General features: G+C 38.6%; 2 protein-coding genes across 2 annotated transcripts; one reads left to right on the top strand and one right to left on the bottom strand.

Annotated features, from left to right (window-relative positions):
* The first annotated feature begins 40 nt into the window (after positions 1–40).
* Positions 41–1,110, top strand: LOC139193137 (uncharacterized). Its single transcript, XM_070816113.1, has 2 exons — positions 41–65; positions 578–1,110. Exons 1-2 carry the CDS (start codon positions 41–43, stop codon positions 1,108–1,110), a joined length of 558 nt encoding a protein of 185 aa, XP_070672214.1.
* A 6,442-nt stretch (positions 1,111–7,552) lies between these two features.
* LOC114821999 (plastoglobulin-1, chloroplastic-like) lies at positions 7,553–17,193 on the bottom strand. Its single transcript, XM_029095782.2, has 3 exons — positions 16,559–17,193; positions 8,089–8,284; positions 7,553–7,989 (listed from the first exon to the last, which is right to left on the bottom strand). Exons 1-3 carry the CDS (start codon positions 17,110–17,112, stop codon positions 7,678–7,680), a joined length of 1,062 nt encoding a protein of 353 aa, XP_028951615.1. The 5' UTR covers positions 17,113–17,193; the 3' UTR covers positions 7,553–7,677.
* Positions 17,194–20,646: the final 3,453 nt, after the last annotated feature.

Here is a 20,646-nt window from a genome sequence, read left to right as displayed (position 1 = left end):
CTGAAAGTTTCTGCAAGTTTGCATCTCTTTTTTTGCAACAATGGCGGTGATCGGTGTTAATGGCGGTGCTCGGTGACAGGGATCAAGTTTTTCTTTCCAAAAGTGTTTTTCTCTATCTACAATCGAAGTAATAGTTGTAGATCTGAAACTTGTTGCAATTTTTTAGGCACGAAGCCCTTAGTTATTGAATTCTTGAAAATTTTGACACGAAGCTATATGAATTGTTGTTGTGATGAGTTTTCTATATGTGGATTGTTAAAATTGGTGATTGCAAGAAGCAATTAAGCACAAAGCTTCTTGAAATTGTTAAAATCTTGAAATTTGGTAAAATTAGGGAATAAAGCTCTTTTGTTTGAAGATTTTCAAGCATGAAGCTCTCTGATTTGTTGCAGATTATGAGTTGTGTGGCACAAAGCCTATTACTGTAAAATTGTTTCTCTGATTCAGCATTATATTGTACTTGTTGATATGGCATCTACACATTTGAAGAATGATGGATTACATGGAATGCTTACTCTGTGTTTACAATAAGATAACTTTGCTAAGTGGTATTTTCAGTTTTGTTATGTGTTAGAAGGATATGATTTGTTTGATTACTTTGATGGTATAAATGTATGTCCTCCTAAATATGTGATTTCATTTGATGCTGGTGTTACTAAGGAGATTACTGATGCATATAGACAATGGATTAAGACATACAAGGTTTTACTAAGTCTTCTAATTGCAATATTGGGAGATGAGGCTATTGAATATGTAGTTGGGAGTAAAACAGCTTATGAAGCATGTACACATTTGTATGATCGATATGCTATTGTCTCTAGGATAAGAATTAATCATCTGAAAATTGAGCTTCATACCATCAAAAAGGGGACTGATTGTATTGAAAATTATCTTCTCAGACTCAAGCATCTTAAAGATCAGTTACTTGCTGCAAGAGAAAACATTTCTAAGAATGATTTGATTGTGGCTGCATTAGCTGGATTACTTGCAGAATATAATATGATTAGAACTGTCATTGTGGCTCAAGAATCACTTATTACTCTTAAGGAGTTTCGTGCACAACTGCTAAGTGCTGAGAGGACTGCAGAAGAGTTACCTTATTTTATTTAGTTTCCAATGTCAGGTATGTATTGTGTAGGGGAGTCTTCCAACAATGGAAATAAGAGACATTTCTATCAGGGTGAATCATCCAACACTGGAGCAAATAGACAAGTACATTATGGAGGTCTTTTAACTCAGAACGGTTCTAACTTCAATGGCAATGTTGGCTTTGTTGGTCAGTATCAAAGATCTTCAGGGTACAACTACAATGGCATTGCTGGGAATAATTACAATGGCAATGCAGGTGGAAATAAAAAATTTGGGGGTTTTAATGGTCCAAGAAACAATTATAGACCTTGGAACAATGCAGGGTATAATGGTGGCAATGGAAGCAATGGAGGCTTTTCTGGTTCCTCAGGTAGTTATCAATCTAAGAATGGTTCATCTAGTGGAGGTTCTTCTAGTAATTTTTGGTCTAACTTGAATGGCAATAATGGTCAGAGATCTAATGTCATACCTGAGTGTCAAATTTGCAGCAAACGTGGACACACTGCACCAAACTGTTTTTACAGAAATGAACAACAACCTGTCTATGGTGGTTCAATTCCAGAGTGTCAGATTTGTGGACAACGAAGTCATGTAGCACTCAATTGTTATCACATGAGGAACTATGCTTTCCAAGGTGCTAATCCACCTCTATCACTCACTGCCATGAATGCAAGTGCATTTTCTGATTTCAATGCTAATCATGCTTGGATCATGAACATAGGTGCTACACACCATATGACGGGAGATATGGCTGACTTAAACTTGGTCACACTTTTTGAGGGAGATCAAAAGATAATAGTGGGAAATGGAAAGCGTCCCCAGTGAAAAATACTAGTTCAAACTTTATTTCCACTACTTCAAAACCATTGCATTTGTTAACTGTCTTACATGTTCCTCATTTAGCTTCAAGTTATTGTCAGTTTATACACTATGCAAAGATAATAATTGTTATGTCATCCTTAACGAATTTGGCTTTTAGATGCAGGACAAGGCAACAAAGACAATATTAATGAGAGGACAAAGTAATGGGGGCTTGTATTACATTCCAAAACAGGTATTTTTCAACTATAATAAGTTGTTGCAGACACCACCAACTGCTTTTCTTGGGCAAGTAATCAAGGCTTCATTGTGGCATCATAGACTATGTCATCCTGGTAATGAGATCTTACATAGTATGCTTTATGTATCCAAGATTTCTTATAAAGTTGATGTAGAGAAACATGTATGCAAGTTTTGTCTCAGTGGCAAGATGTCTAGACAAATGTTTTCTTCTAGTTCACATGTGTCTGTAAAACCCTTTAAAAGGATAAGTAGTGATGTTTGGGCCATCACCAGTTGTATCACTTGAAAGATATAAATACTATGTTAGTTTCATTGATGACTTCTCCAAATTTACATGGATTTTTTCATTGTGCCATAAATTTCAAGTTTAGTCTGTTTTCGAGCAATTTCATGCTTTCATTAAGAACCATTTTCAAGCAAATGTGAAGTATTTTCAATCAGATGGTGGTGGTGAGTACATGAGTTTGAATTTCAATAATTTTCTTGCTTCCAATGGTATTCTACACTTAGTCTCTTACCCTTACATTCCTCAGCAAAATGGAGTGGTTGAGAGGAAACATATACATTTTATAGAGACTGCTGTTACTTTGTTGTCTACTGCCCATTTGCCATATAATTTTTGGACTCATGCTGTGTTTCTCATCAATAAAATGCCTTGTAAAGGTTTTGGTCTGCAGTCTCCATTTCTTAAGTTGTTTGGAATTCTATTAGAGTTGAAAGGGCTTAAATATTTGGTACAGTAGTTTATCCATATCTTAGGCCCTATACTTCTAGCAAATTGGATGCTAGAATTGATCAATGTACATTTTTGGGATATGCCTTAGGTTACAAAGGAGTTGTATGCTATCATAGAGATAAAAAGAGGTTATTCATCTCCAGACATGTTGCGCATGATTAAACAGTCTTCATAGTAGTTCTTATTCTTAGTGCACTCCTAAAGTTGCATCTTCACAACAGTCTTATTCTTCAGTGCACCATCCTATTTTAATTCTTATTGTTGTTCCACATGTCTATAATTCACAGCAGTCCTATGAGAGGAATAACAGTTCAATTTCAGTCCCAGCTCATGACTGATTTGAGTTCTTTAGTTTTTGCACAACATAGGGAGTTTGCAATATATTCACAGGAGATTTCTTCTTCAAGAAATCTGAATAATGGTTTTGATACTAGTTCTTCACTACAAGCCTTCCCACAACATACTTTTTCTCAAAGCTCACATACTTTGTTGCTTGTCCAAAGTCTTGCACACCTTGAGGTACATCTCTCTCCTAATAATAGTAACGCTTATGTTGTCACTTCTGCTGATTCTGCTGCTTTTCTTTCTCCAATAATTGCATCTCATCATCCTATGCTAACAAGACTTAAGTTAGGTCCCATTGTAAGGAAAAATTATAACTCTTTTGTTGCTACAACTTCTAATTGTTCTCAGTTATCTGCCAATGCTTCATCTGATATTAAGGGTTATACTGTTGTTTTAAGTATTCAAGATTTTGTGGAGCTTACTTCCTTTAGATTAGTTGTTATTCATGATCATTGGAGGAATGCAATGGTTGAAGAGTTTACTGCATTGTAGAAGTTCTACCACCTACTAACAAGAACATCATTGGTAGTAAGTGGGTTTACAAAGTCAAAAAGGATCAACATGGAAACATTTCTAGGTATAAGGCTCGCTTAGTTACTCAAGGTTATAGTAGGAGCATAGGCTAGATTATGATGATACTTTTAGCCTAGTGGTAAGACACACAACAGTTCGAATTGTTCTGGCTATTGTTGCATCAAAGAATTGGCCATTAAGACTATTAGATGTCAAAAACGCTTTTCTTCATGGAGATTTACAAGAAGAAGTTTTTATGAAGCAGCCTCAGGGTTTCCAAGATTCAGTTCATTCTCAGTATGTTTGTAAGCTTGTGAAGTCTCTCTATGGACTTAAACAAGCTCCAAGAGCTTGGAATGCTAAATTCACTAATTATTTGCCAAATTTAGGCTTTGTGGTTTCTAATTCAGACACTAGCTTGTTTATTAAGGCTTAGGATAGTGAAGTTGTGATTCTACTTCTCTTTGTTGATGATATTATCATCACTGGATCAAATACTGGTTTAGTACAGGAGGTTATTGATGCGAAAATTAACTTAACACACAAATTTAACCCTCTTTTGACAATTGTAGTACAAGTATAAGTAAGGATCGTTCTGGACCGGGGATTAGGAGGGCTTGCTAATAACCTCTAAACTGACTCAAAAACATAAAACTAAACTTAAAAACACTTAACAAGACTCACAAGACTCAAAGCAAACTTAAAATACTCAAAACAGCTTAAAACAACCAAATAAACTTAAACTAGACACTAGGAATGACTTTGGACGAAAATTGACTTTCACTTGAATCAAAACACTTCAAAACACAAGTTAAAATAGATTTGAAACACTTTAAAACAAGAAACTAAAAAGGGGGTTTTGATTTGGATGAAGTTGAAACAAACAAACAAGTATGAAAAACTAGACAGATTGTAAAATAATTTTGAGAAATAAGATGATGGATGGGATAGCTAGAGGCTTTTTCTCCACACATGACATGTATGCAAATAACTCGATTTCCAGTTACTACTTCATTGAATTATGAACAATAATGCTCCAAATTAACCGTGACATCACTAGTTAACTCTCAGATTTTCCTTGTTTTATTGGATTGGATGACATCATTCGACAACCCAAAATATTCTTCAAAAGTTCCCCACATGACATCATAGTAGAGATACAATCAAAGATCATTACGTTTAATGAAAATCATAAGCATTGACAAAGCACTTGCAACTATGACATCATGTCGCTTATGCTAGGAATTGAACTTAACGCGATCGTTTATAAGCGACCTTCACTACATGTGAATATAAGTTTGTAACGATTATGTGAAACTTCCTTATATTCTAGCAACGGATTTATGCATGCCAATTAAGTGTCGACCCTTAATTAACAAATACAAATAAGTTATCAATCAAATAGTTAAGCCAATTGCATTCATGATTCAAGAGTTCATAACTGGAATTTATCAAATTATATTGCACACATAATCATGGCATTGAAATCACCTCTAGCCAAGAGGGGTTTAGCTACTCATATTTACAACAAAACGAAAGGAAATGAATTTAAACATTAGAAACAAAAGAAAGAAAACACCTAAACGCTCCAACGATCCAAGTTAGACAGCAAGCATGTCCAAACACTTTCCTTCCCTTCCTTTGCTACGGCACAAGGTGTTGGTGAGTGTTTGAAGGTTTGTTTATATGGAGGAATGGATGTAAAGATGAATGGATGTGTTTGGATGAAGGTTGTATTGAAATTGCGATGAATGATCAAGCAAAAACTGAACTAAATTTATGTTACACACACTTCCTTTTATAGAGGAAGTGCATGGCAATAGAGGGGAACATGGAGTGGTGTAGCAATTGAGTGCAATGATGCATGAAATCTGAAATGATGGAGGGAACAAGGAATGGTGTAGCAATTGAGTGTAATGATTCAATGTAATTATGCATGAAATCTGAAATGATGGAGGGGACAAAGGTGATGATGCACGGCATGGGTGGGAATTGGAATGATTTATGGCAGAAAATAGGAAAGGGATGGCTCCCTTGCACGGCAAGGAAGAGAAATGGTGAAGGATGATATGGCTTGGACTTTTAAGGCAAGTTTAGGACTTGTAGAATATGTAATGAAATGTCCCAAAGTATTTAGAAACCTTTCGTGTGACTGAATCTTTGGTAATTTAGATTAGAAAAGATAAAGACAAGATAAGGCAAGTTTGACTAGTCTTTCCTCTTTCTTGGTGGTTTCCTTGTCTTCCTTGGTCCTCTATTTATTTTCTTCCTCTCCTTGGCACATTCCTAGCTTCTTTAGATCTTTAATTTCGTCCAACCACTTTGCTCCATGCATGTGCTATCAATTCCAAGCCCAAAACTGCTCCAAAATGCACCAAAATGCACCTTATTGCATACTTTGTCCTTAGAACCTAAAATTGCACGAAAATGACTTTAAACACTAAAACAACTAAGGAATAACAACATAAATGCATGAGAACAAGTTAACTCAGTCGCATAAATATGCTCCTATCAGTTATTGATAAATTAGGTGAAGTTTTTGATATGAAGGACATGGGTCCTTTAACTTTCTTTCTAGGTCTTCAGGTCATTTACAAGAATAATGGGGATCTATTCATTTCTCAATCAAAGTATGTGAAGGATTTACTCAAGAAAGCATCTATGGAGTCATGTTAACCATGTTCTACTCCCTGCAAACCACACTTAGCTTTTGAAGGATGAAGGGATACCTTTGGCTGACCCTACTATATTTAGAAGTTTGGTAGGTGCTCTTCAGTACCTTACCTTTACTAGACTTGATATAGCCTATGTAGTTAACTATGCTTGCCAATTTATGGCTACTCCTACATATACACATTTGTTTTTGGTCAAAAGAATCTTAAGGTACTTACAGGGAACATTGCAGTGTGGTATTACATTCTCTGCTACAGACTCTATGGACTTAACAACATATCGTGATGCTGATTGGGCCTTTGATATCAATACCAGGAGGTTAACCACAGGTAATGTTGTCTTCTTAGGCCAAAATCCAGTGTCCTGGCAATTGAAGAAACAATGGAGTGTTTCCAAGAGTTCTACTGAAGCTGAATAAAGCCTTGGCAAATGCAACTGCTGATGTGGCGTGGATTCATTTAATTCTCAAGGACTTGCATGTTTTCTTGCCTTCTCCTCCAATCTTACACTGCAATAATGTTTCTACTTTAGCTTTGTGCTCTAATCATGTGTTTCATACCAAGATCAACCACCTTGATATGGATTTCCATTTCGTTCGTGAACGGGTTCAGAAATGTGATTTACTTGTTGAATATATTTCTACTTCGAATCAGGTTGTATATATCTTGACTAAAGGCTTACATGGTCCACTGTTCTTGCAACATTGTTTCAATCTCAAGCTGGGGTTTCCCACTTGAGATTGAGGGAGAGTATTAAGTGTAAGAATGTACTTGAACATCTGTCATAATCCTAGATGTACATGTGTCACAATCTTGTATCTTTTGGTAGTTAGAAGATTACTTGGTCATTAAGTTTTCTAGTTACTATAGTTAGAGAGATAATAGTTGTATTCTACCTTTCACAAAGTAATGAAAACAGTTTATACACTCTCTAAACTTTTCTCTCAGTTTCCTCTTTGCTTAATCTTCCGCTAGTTTGTTAAGAGGATTTATTTATTATATTTAAATATTTGATACGAATAAAAATCCCTGAACAAAATAGCTCACTATATTTGTTTTGCTTCACCTTATTAGTCGAGGACTCAAGCTATTCCTTATTTTGCGTTTTTATCGTTGGCCTCTAAGCAATGCAAACTGGAAGCGGAAGCTACATCATAAATATACCATCATTTTCCTTTCGTACACGAATTAGACAAAAAAAAACGTGACTATACGTATATGACCTCGTATCCATTACACAACCGAACTGAATGTACCACGTTACTGATATAAAAGCGCGCTCCCTTCTCTAGCAAGCACAAAAAGACCACCATCCCCCCTTGAGATCCGGAGATCCTCATCAAGGTATGTAATAACAAGCCAAGACTTCGTCCGCTCACCTGGAATGGAAACCTTAAGCGGTGGCTGACCAGAAATAGTCCTAGAGATACCTGCAACAGCATCCTGCAAAGGACTGAGAGTTTGCTGGACGGGCAATAAATTGACTTTCTGCCCAAATACATCCACTTCTTGCGGGAGATCAAAGCTTGACTTAATCTCCGGAGGCTGAAAGCTGCCTTCCTTGAATTCAACCTGAGTATGTACAGAAGTAAACCAGTAAGGTTCTGGTACACATCTCTACCCATGTAATAACTTCATGTTATTCAGTCTGATTTCGAGTGCAAGTGATACCTGGATTCTTGAAGGACTTCTAACTTCAAAACTAGCAGATGCGCTGAATGAGAAACTAGCGAAAGGGCTGGACAACGTGGTGGAGTTCAAAATAGTCAAGCTGCTTGGGTTGATCGCTTGGGTTATTTTATTTACCTTCAAAAAGGGTGTACTACCTGTTGCCAGAAGTGGCAACAGCTCGGAAGATGCAGTGTACCTGATTTATAGGGATGAAAACAGATAAACAAGATCAAAGAAATAGAAACTCTCTGTTTTATGCCAAAGTACTACTTCAGAGAACGGGGAATTACATTGCTCCATGATTTTAAGGGTAAAAGAGAAACAGAAAACCATGAACCATTCAATCTTTCAATCTTTCAAAAGGACAATCATCAAATTGTTTCAAGACATCAAGGTGAAAAGCAACCAGTTATAGAAATGTTTCCATCAATGGTAACACATTGTTTCAGATACATTTGGTAGCTACCACACGTGTAGATACGTCAGCTTCCAACTAACTTGTCCACTGACTCTTGGTTCAGTTTTGGATGCACGCAAGGCTGTTAGGGTCATCCAAAACAGAAAAAAATTGAAGTTGAAAAGGGTAGTAATGAAATCTTAAAGTTGTAACTTCACTTAATATTTAAAAGAGATGAAAGATTAAGGACAACAAACTGACACAAATGTCTTTATATATACATATATTTCACATGACAAACGTTAAACTGGAATTCAGTTAGAAAAATGGAAGACCAAAAACAAGAAAATAAATAGAGTTAAAGCACATTACAATACACATTTGAAGAGTAACCCTACTATGCCACAACTTTGGACATCATTTGAAAGGTTCAATTGGTGGAAGAGAGCACCACAAAAATCAGAAACCTTCTTTAAGAGCAAACTAGTACTTAAACCAACAACCTCAGAGGAGCATGACTGTTATTTAAAAAAAAAAAAAAAAAAAAAAATCTTGGATGATTCCTCCCTCCATACCAATAAGATTAGAGAGGAAAGGTCAATAACAATAGCATAGTCAATCAAACGAAGAGAAAGTTGAATGAACAGAAATTTAAGCAAGTGGTATTGACTTTAGTTTGAGAGGAAAATTGCTTTTTATACCTTAGTCCAAGAGGAGAATTAATTCAATTGACCTATGACAAAATACAAAATTATTTGTTGAATTAAATCAAATTTCCTATAAAACTAATGGGGTGTTTTGAAGGATGACCATTACACCACTATGGAAAAGGAGGAGAAAAACAAAACCTATTTTTCTAACGTTTTGTAAAGAGATGCAACGACCAAGGACTTTCATGCCTAATTTCTTTGCACCCAATGCGGAAACCACCAAATCACAAACTAAAAGATCAGCAACTCAAATTGTTGCGACACCTATAAGAAACACAATTTCAATATGATTTTCAAGTCCAACCGAAAACCGAATCAGCATAGTGAAAAACAGCAAGAAAGAGAAGCACGTTCTATTACTGTATTAAAATGAAATTTGAAATAAACTTAAGATAATCAGTTCCAACTCCAACGCCTACATGTCAAGTGTGTAAAATGTTTTATGAAAACTTATGCAGGTAACGATCAGCCTAACAAATTTATAGCATGCATGATCATATTTTTAGCTTAACCAAACTATGACATGATGGAGACATTGACTAAGGCCTAGTTTGGTACTAAGGTGATTCTGAAAAAAGTGGGTATAAAAAAAAGCTCTATGACATGATGGAGACATTGACTAAGGCCTAGTTTGGTACTAAGGTGATTCTGAAAAAAGTGGGTATAAAAAAAAGCTGGGAGCTTTTTTGTATTTGGTAAACATTCAGCTTCAACTTTTTTTTATAGTTTAGCATAGTCATGTGCGAGCCGGTGCAACTGTTTATTCTCATGCTTGAGCCCTCTAATCTCCTGTTTGAGACTCATCACTTCAGCCGCCAATGATTCAACTTGGCGGGTTCGAGCAAATAGGCGTTGGGCCATATTAGACACAGAACCTGCACACTGAACACTGAGAGCCAGCGAATCCTTAACAGCTAACTCATCAGACCGTTTGGAAAGTAGTCTGTTATCTTTGGGAGTGAGAAGGTTCCTGGCCACCACCGCAGCGGCCATATCATTCTTCATCACGGAATCCCCAACGGTAAGAGGACCAGTAGGGGAGACGAAGGATGGGCGCCATATGTTGTCTGGAGAAGGCGGGGCTGCCTCTTCAACAAGGTTCAAGTCAAAACGACGGTCGGAGGGGCCAGACATTTTCAAAGGTGTTGAAGAGAGAAGAGGTCGGACAAATCAAGATCTTAGAAGTGCAAGAATGAAGCTTCTACTGGTGGAGATTCAAGTGTGCTTTAGAACTTAATGCCAGCCCCTATAAAAATCTGCACTCGACGGAGCTTCAGAAATCGAAGAGGCGCCTGCTCAGAAATCGAAGAGGCGTTTGCTTTCTCAAAAGCTGAGCTGCTTAGAGATCACGAGGGTTGATCTCAGAAATCGAAGAGGCTTTTGCTTTCTCAAAAGTTGGGCTGCTCAAAGACCACGAAGGCCGATCTCAGAAATCGAAGAGGCGCTCGCTTTCTCAAAAGCTGGGCTCCCCAGAGACCACGAGGGCCGATCTCAGAAATCGAAGAGGCACCTATTTTTCCAGCCTTGTCAGCACCTGTCACACGCACACTCAGCTTTGCGGAAATTATGGGCATTCTGTCGAAGACTTCTGGGGAAGTAGAAAACACATGAATCTTACTGTTCAATCACCCACTTCCCACACGCAACAATAGCTCATGGGTACCACAGATAACTTTGCCAAAGTTCTCTGCCAAAGTTGAGCACGTGAAGCTTGCAGCTCCCACTACATCGCTCTGACCAAGAAGGGTAAAAGAATAGCAAAGAAACAGCACTAACAAAGTTTAGACCCATAAATTTTGAAGGTCTAGCTACCATATTATTACCCACAAGGGTAAAGGAACAGTACCACTGCTGGATAATTGGAAAGTCCCTGTGTGTCAACCTCTGTGCTTCGTGGCAAGGTAGACTAGCAAACATGCCCAACCTTTACTCACATTCGAGAAAACACTCCCAACAAGATTGCTTGCTCCAAAATCGAAGAGGCACCGCCTTCCGAATCTCGAGAGCCAGACTCCCAACATGATTACTTTCTCAAAAATCGAAGAGACACTGCTCCCCGAATCTTCGAGAGCCAAACCCCCAGCATGATTGTTTTCTCAAAAATCGATGAGGCATCGTTCTCCGAATCAATCGAAGAGGTGCTCGCTTTCTCAAAAGCTGGGCTGCTCAGAGACCACGAGGGCCGATCTCAGAAATCGAAGAGGCACCTACTTTTCTAGCCTTGTCAGCACCTGTCACACGCACACTCAGCTTTGCAGAAATTATGGGCATTCTGTCGAAGATTTCTAGTGAAGTAGAAAGCACATGAATCTTACTGTTCAATTACCCACTTCCCACACGCAACAATAGCTCATGGGTACCACAGATAACTTTGTCAAAGTTCTCTGCCAAAGTTGAGCACGTGAAGCTTGCAGCTCCCACTACATCGCTCTGACCAAGAAAGGTAAAAGAATAGCAAAGAAACAGCACTAACAAAGTTTAGACACATAAATTTTGAAGGTCTAGCTACCATAATATTACCCACAAGGGTAAAGGAACAGTACCACTGCTGGATAATTGGAAAGTCCCTGTGTGTCAACCTCTGTGCTTCGTGGCAAGGTAGACTAGCAAACATGCCCAACCTTTACTCACATTCGAGAAAACACTCCCAACAAGATTGCTTGCTCCAAAATCGAAGAGGCACCGTCCTCCGAATCTCGAGAGCCAGACTCCCAACATGACTACTTTCTCAAAATCGAAGAGAGGGTAAAGGAACAGTACCATTGCTGGATAATTGGAAAGTCCCTGTGTGTCAACCTTTGTGCTTCGTGGCAAGGTAGACTAGCAAACATGCCCAACCTTTACTCAAATTCGAGACAACACTCCCAACAAGATTGCTTGCTCCAAAATCGAAGAGGCACCGCCCTCCGAATCTCGAGAGCCAGACCCCCAGCATGATTGCTTTCTCAAAAATCGAAGAGGCATCGTTCTCCGAATCTCGAGAGCCAGATACCACAGACCACTTTTTCAAAGTGCTCTGACAGAGTTAAAACATGTGAAACTGACAGCTCCCACTACCGTGCTATGACCAAGCAGGGTAAAGGAATAGCATTACTACTTGTTGTTAGGGAGACGCCTATATATGTCAACCTCCATCCCCAACGGACAGGCAGACCTGCAAAAATGCTCAACCCTTCATCATATCTGAGAGGGCACTCCCAACGAAGCCTTTCGAAATATTCAGCTTTCTTTCCCCCCGATAATACCTCTGCAAACAAGCTATACTAGAGCAAGAATATCTCATATCATCAGGGTTAAAAGCAAGAGTATCCCATATCATGCTTTTTCCCTATCTTTTCCTTTGGCCTTGTTTTTACCTGCAAGACAAGGAGAAAGAGAGCAATCAGTCAGCACTTGGAATCAAGCTTCCAGCCAGGAACTGACTGCCTGGAACCCCTTACCTGATTACTTACCTGGCATTGCTCTCGAGTACTCATCTTCAACATCTTATGTTTCCAAGGAAGATTCCGCATCTGCTTGAGGAACAGATAGGGCAAGTGCGAAGGATACAAGGAAGCATGTGGAGACAAGCGTAACAGCACACGTGCCGATACATCCATTACTCTGTCAAAAGCAAAAGTATCCCATATCAGCAGGGTGGAACGTACTCTAGATTTGATGGACTTGTTTTGACCCTCAAATTCTTCAGTCGGCCTTATACTCTGGAGGAAACCAGAAAACCCTCCAGCTCAGTTCAAGAATAAGCCTGTGGAAAGTTACTTCTTCAAAAGCAAAAGTATCTCATATCATCTCTTCTCATTTTTCTTCTCTTTATCCTTCATGCTGTTGCAAGATGGGGAGAAGGTGAACAATCAGTCGGAGCTCTGATTGCTTACCTTGTCTGTCACCTCTTTCAGCAGACCCCCTAGCTCGGCGACTTGGGGGACTCCTACTACATGGTTTGTATCGCGCTTGACCAAGCCTGAAACTACAAGTAAGCTTCAAGTGAAATTGATACATTACCTTGTGCATCTCCACCAGTTAAAGATACCACCCCTGGATGGAGGAAAAGTACTTCCAGAGAAGATGCCACATCTACCTATGAGACAGATAAGGCAAGTCAAGACGACACCACACTCCGATACTTAGAAGTTTCGTGATTACGAGATCATTCTCCCACAATATTTCCTAATGTCATTTGTACTAAATCATTCACTTGTACTCACTAAAGGAGAGCTTGAACCTATGTACTTGTGTAAACCCTTCACAATTAATGAGAACTCTTCTATTCCGTGGACGTAGCCAATCTGGGTGAACCACGTACATCTTGTGTTTGCTTTCCTATCTCTATCCATTTATATACTTATTCACACTAATGACCGGAGCAATCTAGCGAAGATCACAAAAAGCGACCGTTTTCGCTACCTAGGATCTATCTTGCAAGAGAACGGAGAATTAGATGGAAATCTCAACCATAGAATACGAGCTGGATGGATGAAGTGTAAGAGCGCATCCGGCGTGTTGTGTGACCGTCGTAGGCCACTGAAGCTCAAGGGAAAATTTTATAGGATGGCAATAAGGCCAGCGATGTTGTATGGCACAGAATGTTGGGCGGTGAAGCATCAACACGTACACAAAATGGGTGTAGCGGAGATGAGGATGCTTCGTGGGATGTGTGGGCACACGAGAAAGGATAAGATTGGGAATGAGGATATCCGAGGTAAAGTAGGAGTAGCCGAAATTGTAGGAAAGATGAGAGAAAATCGGCTCCGGTGATTTGGACATGTGCAAAGAAGGCCGACTGACACTCCGGTTCGAAGATGTGACTACGGGACAGAGGTTCAGGGCCGAAGGGGTAGAGGAAGACCTAGGAAAACTTTGGAAGAGACTCTAAGAAAAGACTTAGAGTACTTGGATCTAACGGATGACATGACACAAAACCGAGCGCAATGGCGTTCTAGGATTCATATAGCCGACCCCACTTAGTGGGAAAAGGCTTTGTTGTTGTTGTTGTTGTTGTTGTTGTAGTACTTTTACAAAAAAGTTTACCAAACACTTTGCTGCTTTATTTCACAGTTGCTTATTCTCACAACATAGCAGAAGCAGCTTTTTTTCAAAGCCCAGCAATACCAAACCAGCCCTAATAATGATGACTAATCAGCTATTGTACACTCTTTTATCCACATTCGCCAACAGCCCTAACCCTTTTACTTCATCTTGCCTATCCACATACACCAACAGCCCACTTCTTATACACTCCCGTAACTGCACCCTTTTTTTCTTTACAAATTTTATTTAATTCATTTTTAAAATGACTTCAAATTTCCATAAGAAAACTCTTGGATATGTCACATACCACTTTTATAGAAATGCACATGTCATCTCATATTTAAAGAAGAACGAGTATTTGTATCACCCCCAGGCGGTGTAAGCACCACCAGACATTGATTGCCGTTACATGAGTATAACCATGGTATTAAATATCGATAATATCGGCGATATTTCGCCGATATTATCGTTTTTCTGAGGTACCGATATTTTCCCACATATCCGTATCATTATCGTCAAAATATCGCGATATTATCGATATTATCGATAATATCGCGATATTTTCGATATTATCGAAAAATCGTCGTGGATCCGTCGTCGTCGTCCCCCAGCTGCCCAGATCTCTCTGCAATCCATGCTCAAACCCAAGATCTGCGCCTCAACGACGCCGATTCCCCTGTCGTTGCCGATTCCCCTGCCGTTGTCGAAGTCACAACTCGTGGTCTGTCCCCACGGCGAAGCAGGCGTGGTCTTGGGTTGAAGCAGACGTGGAACAGAGACGGAGGCGAGCGCGGCGCCGGCGGGGCAGGCTCCGTGGGGAGGAGGAGAATGGGTGCCGATGTTCGCTTCTCGCTGGCGTCGTGGTGGTGAGGGTGTGGGACAAAGCCGTCGTCGAAGCGGGTGGGGTGGAGGTGGACGGGGCGGATCTGGCTAATCTCGGTGACGATGGTGATGAAGCCGGAGGAGGAAGAGGAGGAGGGGAGGCGGCGGAGGGAGAAGGAGTAGGAGGAAACGAAGAGGGTTTTGCAGGGCCTTGATGCGGTGGCGGAGATTGCGAAGAGGGAGAGGAGGGCGATGAGGAGGAGGGATCGTTGACTCGTTGACGCCATGGATTACTAGCACAAAGGAAGACGGGGAGCCTCTTGTTCTCTCTGTCTTCTCTTCTTACGCTTTTCAATTGGCACTTTAGGGATTTAACCAAGTTTCAGGCCCCAAATTTTTTACTCCATTCTGATTTTAAAGATTATAATAGATTTAAAAATTTATGAATTTTGATGAAGTTTAATAATTTTTAAAACTTTTATGTAAAATTTTAAGTGAATTCCCTCAAATTTTCAGGAAGCGATTTGAGAATGTTTAAAATATTATGTGAAATATTTCTAATTTTTTCGAGTTTCCCAACTTTTTAAAAATCTCTTCGAATCAATTTCTAAATGAATACATTTGGAATGTATGAATTTCTTAAAAATCATGATCGAATACCCCTTAAACTTTAAAGAATCACTTAAAATCCTTATTAAATGCCCTTAGATTTTTAAAGAGAATTAAAATGTTTATAAGCCCCAATTGGATGTACCGCTTAATTTAACTAATTGACACAACACAACAAAACCAGTTAAGATTACAAATTAACACAAAAGACGACTTGATGCGATGTCATATCTAAAAAACTTGCCGCAATAAGCCCCAATTGGTGTGCTTAAATTTCTTTCATTAATTACTACATATTTTCTACACTCACAATGTTTGTCAGCTCGCTATATAATCAACTTAAATCAGTTAAATCCATCATGCAATGCATTTCCTTCCAATTTTTTGTGATAAACTAATAGATAATTGACTAAATAAACATCCTGCAAAGTTTCAATAAAAATTTCCAAGTTTTTCTTACAATTTTCGTGGTTTCCATGTAATTTTTATCGATATCGATATTATCCCGATATTTCCATCGATATTTCCGTGTTTTCGGACTACCGATATTTCCGATATTACCGATATTTTCTTCCTTGAGTATAACACAAATCTCGATATCTAAGTCATCTAACAACAATCAATGCGACCACCACTTAAGGGTGGTAAGCAAAAATACACTGGTCATAGGAAATGCATTTCTTTGTTAACCATGTTTCACTAATCTTTCCAAAACGACTTCAAATTTGTATAACGAACTCTGTATGAGTCAAATGGCAATTTGGCCACATGCAAATTTCATATCATTTCTAAAGAATTGTGTTATTGAGTTCAAAAATGTCATTTGAAAATTAAAATCCATCTAAGTGTCGGTAATTTTAGTTTTATGCGTGCACTAATAGTATAACACAAAAATTGAACTTACAGCAAAACCCAGTTGCCATCAAGAAGGCCCAGATTCTCCGTCGGAGCCGGGTTGGGATTTGCCGCCTCCAACTGACTTACGAACTCCATAACCTCCGCTCTCACCTCAGACCCAGCCCGAAACCCAAATTCAGTCCCATAGACCGTGTCTACCAAACCCCTCCTGAGCTCAGTAAGCTTAGTGTCCACCTTCTCCTCAATCGCAACCTCAGCTTTGGCTGCACTTCCATTCCCAACTTCCACAACCTCATCTCCTCCGCCTCCCCACTCGTCCTCATTCTGCGGAGGGTCCGATTCGGAGATTTTGGACAGCGGCTCCAGCTCGGGGTCGGTCTTCTCGCCCCACTCGTCGGTGATATTGGTGGGGCGGTCGCCATCGGTGGGGGTGTCGTCGGAAAGAGAGGAACGTAGGCGGAGGGAGGGGAGCTTATGTTTAGGGTTTGGGGAGAGGAGAGAGAGAGATTGAGAATTAGGGGTTGGAAATGAGGATGGGGAATTGATGAGGGTTTTGGAGAGGAGAGAGGAGTGTGAGGTGAAGATCAGAGTGAGAGCCATTTCTTTTCCTCCTTTCTTTTTCTTTTTCTTTTTCAAGTATTTTGGCTTTTGTTATTTGTTATTTGGACTACCATCTCTGCTATTTTATGCAACACGTCATCTGCTATTTAAACCTTACAAATTTACAAAGAAATATTGTTGGATCCACTCTTTTAACCCAATTGAAACAATAGACACTCAATTTTAATCCAATTGTAGCAATGATTCTTTCAACATGACTCATTATGACGGAATTTCTAACGGAGTTGACGCAAAAGACCATATAGCTAGACGTTTTGAAAAGTTAAGGGACCAATAGTTGTGAATTTTTAGTTAAATGACCATTGCTCTAATTGAGTTAATATTGAAAGATCATTGCTATAAATTTTTTCTTTATTTATTGAACAGAGACAGAAGAATATTTTTTTGTTCAAAATGGAAGACAAAATATTAGAGAAGGAATTTGTATTTGGGGAAACCTTCAAAAGCCAGAATCTAAAGCGTGTTGTTATGAGCTTATCTTAAAGTGTTATTAGCAGAGAGCATATACTTTGTGTGTAAACAATTTCTCTTATTAAGTGCATATTTTTTTAATATTACATAATTACTGTTTTGTCCTCCTTATATAAATATTGTGTATCAAAAGTGAGAGTAAAATTGGAAAAATAAATATATGATTGTCATTTTCTAAAAAAAAAAGAGGGTAAAATAGGAAAAATAGGAATATGATTGTCATTTTGTCAAAATGTATAAAATTACTATTTTGCCATCATTTTGTCAATCGTTTGTATCAAAAGTGAGGGCAAAATTGAAAAAAAAAATGGGAAAAAAGTTGACAAGGAGGGTTTTCTTAATAGAATAGAATTATGCCCAAAGAGTCTTATGAGACTTTTCTAGAGTGTTAATAACAACTATGATTTTAAACATGATTTTTCCCCATCAATTTGATGTTAATTCATTCGATGCAAGTAACTTGTAGTCCAATTGGTAAAGAGCCTTAGCCCTTGTACCAAGGTCTCATATTCGAATCTTCTTTCTGGTAATTTATATGAAGGAGTGTTGACTATCCTATCATTTGAAAAAAAAAAATTAGTTCATAGGAATTAGCTACATTCACACAAAACTACTCTCCTAAGGTCCTCATTTTGAGAACATGTTAGCTCTTTTTTCATATGAGTTCTTAGATTAATCTTATAGTATCCAAATAAGGACTCACAGATCCTTAAAATGAGAGCCTTAAAAAAGCAGCTATGTACATTCGCACTCGTATCAAGTATGTCAATTGGGTAGTAGGCTTGAACTCAAAGTGATACTACATAAAGCTACGACTTTCCCTAACCACAATGCACAAAAGCAACATGTGACGCATTATTACGTGACCATCTAGTAACGATCATCTTCCCATAATCGCTTCCATGAAAGTGGTATTAAATCTTCTTATGTACCACCGTCACTACATCTTTATCGATCGTATTCCAAAACTTTTAATACAACTTACTTATTACTATTAGGGGGCGTTTGTTGCGCCGGACTATCTCGGACTGGACTAGCTTCAAGGACTAAGCTGGACTGGCTTAGACTAGACTAAGCTGGACTAACTTAGTGAAGCGTTTGATGCAGTGTTAGACTAAAAAACTAGATAATAACAAATTCTAATATTATATTATTTAATATATAAATTATTAATATTTTATTATGATCGAGGTGACCGGAGATGACGAGGAGTCTATCGGGAGTGGTTGTTGAGCATGACGAGGACGAGAGAGGATAGTCTTAGCTAGTCCCATGGTTATTGGGGGGTCTCACTAAGACCTCTTAGTGAAGGGTTTTGTCCATGCTAGTCTCCTTTAGTCTCATTAATGTTAGTCCCAGCATGGAACAAACACAGTATTGGACTAACAGCTAGTCCAGTCTAGTCCAGTCCCACTTAGTGAGGGCAAACAAACGCCCCCTTAGTGAATTCAGTCGTCCTTGGTGACTTTATAGGGTCGTCTGTGTCATTTAATTTTCAATCTCAAATCAAATGCACAGCAACAATTCCCTATACGATAGTACATTACCTTGGAAAAGGATGATTGTCGGATTATTTTTTAAGGAATCCGGGAGATTCTGTGATCGTGATCGTGACCGTTCATCGTATATTATGCGGTCAGCTTTCATTAGGTACTATTTGTATTTAATTTTAAATTTTAAATTTAAAATGATTTCTGACCGCAAGATGTACGATGAACGGTCATGATCACGGAATCCTCCGGATCTCCAGGAAAAAGATACTGCAAGGATTCTTTTCCCATAACCTTTTCTGCTCTTCAATCAAACTAAATGAAAAGTAAATGAGACAAAGAGGCAAGCAAAAACTTTCACGTGCCTTATTTCCTCAGTTTGTGAGAACGAGGCTCAAAGCATTCCGAAGAAAAGCAAGTATATGACAAATACCATGTCACCGGAAAACGCACGAGCACGTCGATGGAACGACACAACTAGAATTCTAAAATTAGCTCAGTCTAATTCAATCTTATTTAAGCATGTTATTCTTGATTTTATGAATTTGTTTCATTTGAATCAGTAGCTGTAGTCATTTCAAGTCTACATGAGATAAGAACTAGTACTCGTCAAGAAATTATAATCAATATGCTTGTGCAGTGTTCCATAAAAAGTTAACAAAATATAAGCAAGCATAAATATAACAGTTTACAAAAGCGTGACAAGGAAATTAGTGAGTCTTTGGATGGTGGGAAGTAATAAGCAGAAACACCGGTAGTAATGGCCCTAGTTCAACGGACTTCAGCGATAGCACATGAAACATCAAGGACGGGCAGCGTCATGGTGATGTCTCAAAAGGAAACCTTGATTAAGATGAAAGTGTCAATTTGGCAAAACCCTGTGATTTTTCTCGTAAGATTTTATTTTGCATGAATATGAGAATCTAAAATAGAATAAGAGAAAAATTGAAGCGCATAGTCGTTGCAAAGAGGAGATAGCTAAAATAAAATTAAAGAGAGAAGACCCTTATCTTTCAATTCTTCTAGTTGGTTCACTATAACAACATCATGATGATGAGGCATGCAGCTCACGATTTTGAAGAGGCATATGTAATCGCTAACTTCCTCTCGTTCCCTTGTATGCCTTGACTTTTTCGTGAACTTCTTTAATTTGATTAGCATGAAGATTCTATATCACTTGGATATAAAATTGGTTATGAAGCTTGTTTTGGAGTTTTTCGGCACCTCAGTGCCATGAAAGCATTGATATAATCAAGCACCCATTAACTCTTTCATAAGATTGCAATTAGCTTGGCAATATAGATCTAAGTTACAGATAAAAGGGACATTGAAAGAAATATTTGCATATGATTGTTTGGAAAAAGAAATTACCAAAACAAAACTGAAAGGGAGGTGCTCTTATCTTTAATTTTCTTGGTAGCTTGTTCATCAAAAATTTGTGAAGGAAGGGAGCCACTGTAAGAGTAATGGCCTAGTCCCTAGTCAAGTCGCCATTTATGTTAGGGGGTTTTGTGTTGAAAGCTTTGATGGGCATATGAAATTAAAGAGGCGA

This window comes from Malus domestica, chromosome 16 (assembly GCF_042453785.1).
Source record: "Malus domestica chromosome 16, GDT2T_hap1".
Lineage (NCBI taxonomy): Eukaryota > Viridiplantae > Streptophyta > Magnoliopsida > Rosales > Rosaceae > Malus > Malus domestica.
This window is presented reverse-complemented; position numbering and strand designations above follow the sequence as displayed.

Bases quoted from the DNA above. Each gene is read 5' to 3' on its own strand.
- LOC139193137 (XM_070816113.1), top strand. From the start codon at position 41: ATGGCGGTGATCGGTGTTAATGGCG. The intron at 66-577 runs GTGCTCGGTGAC...ATGTGTTAGAAG, and splicing joins GGTGATCGGTGTTAATGGCG to GATATGATTTGTTTGATTAC.
- LOC114821999 (XM_029095782.2), bottom strand. From the start codon at position 17,112: ATGGCTCTCACTCTGATCTTCACCTCACACTCCTCTCTCCTCTCCAAA. The intron at 8,285-16,558 runs GTAAGTTCAATT...CCTATAAATCAG, and splicing joins GATGGCAACTGGGTTTTGCT to GTACACTGCATCTTCCGAGC. The intron at 7,990-8,088 runs GTATCACTTGCA...GTACATACTCAG, and splicing joins GAAGTCCTTCAAGAATCCAG to GTTGAATTCAAGGAAGGCAG.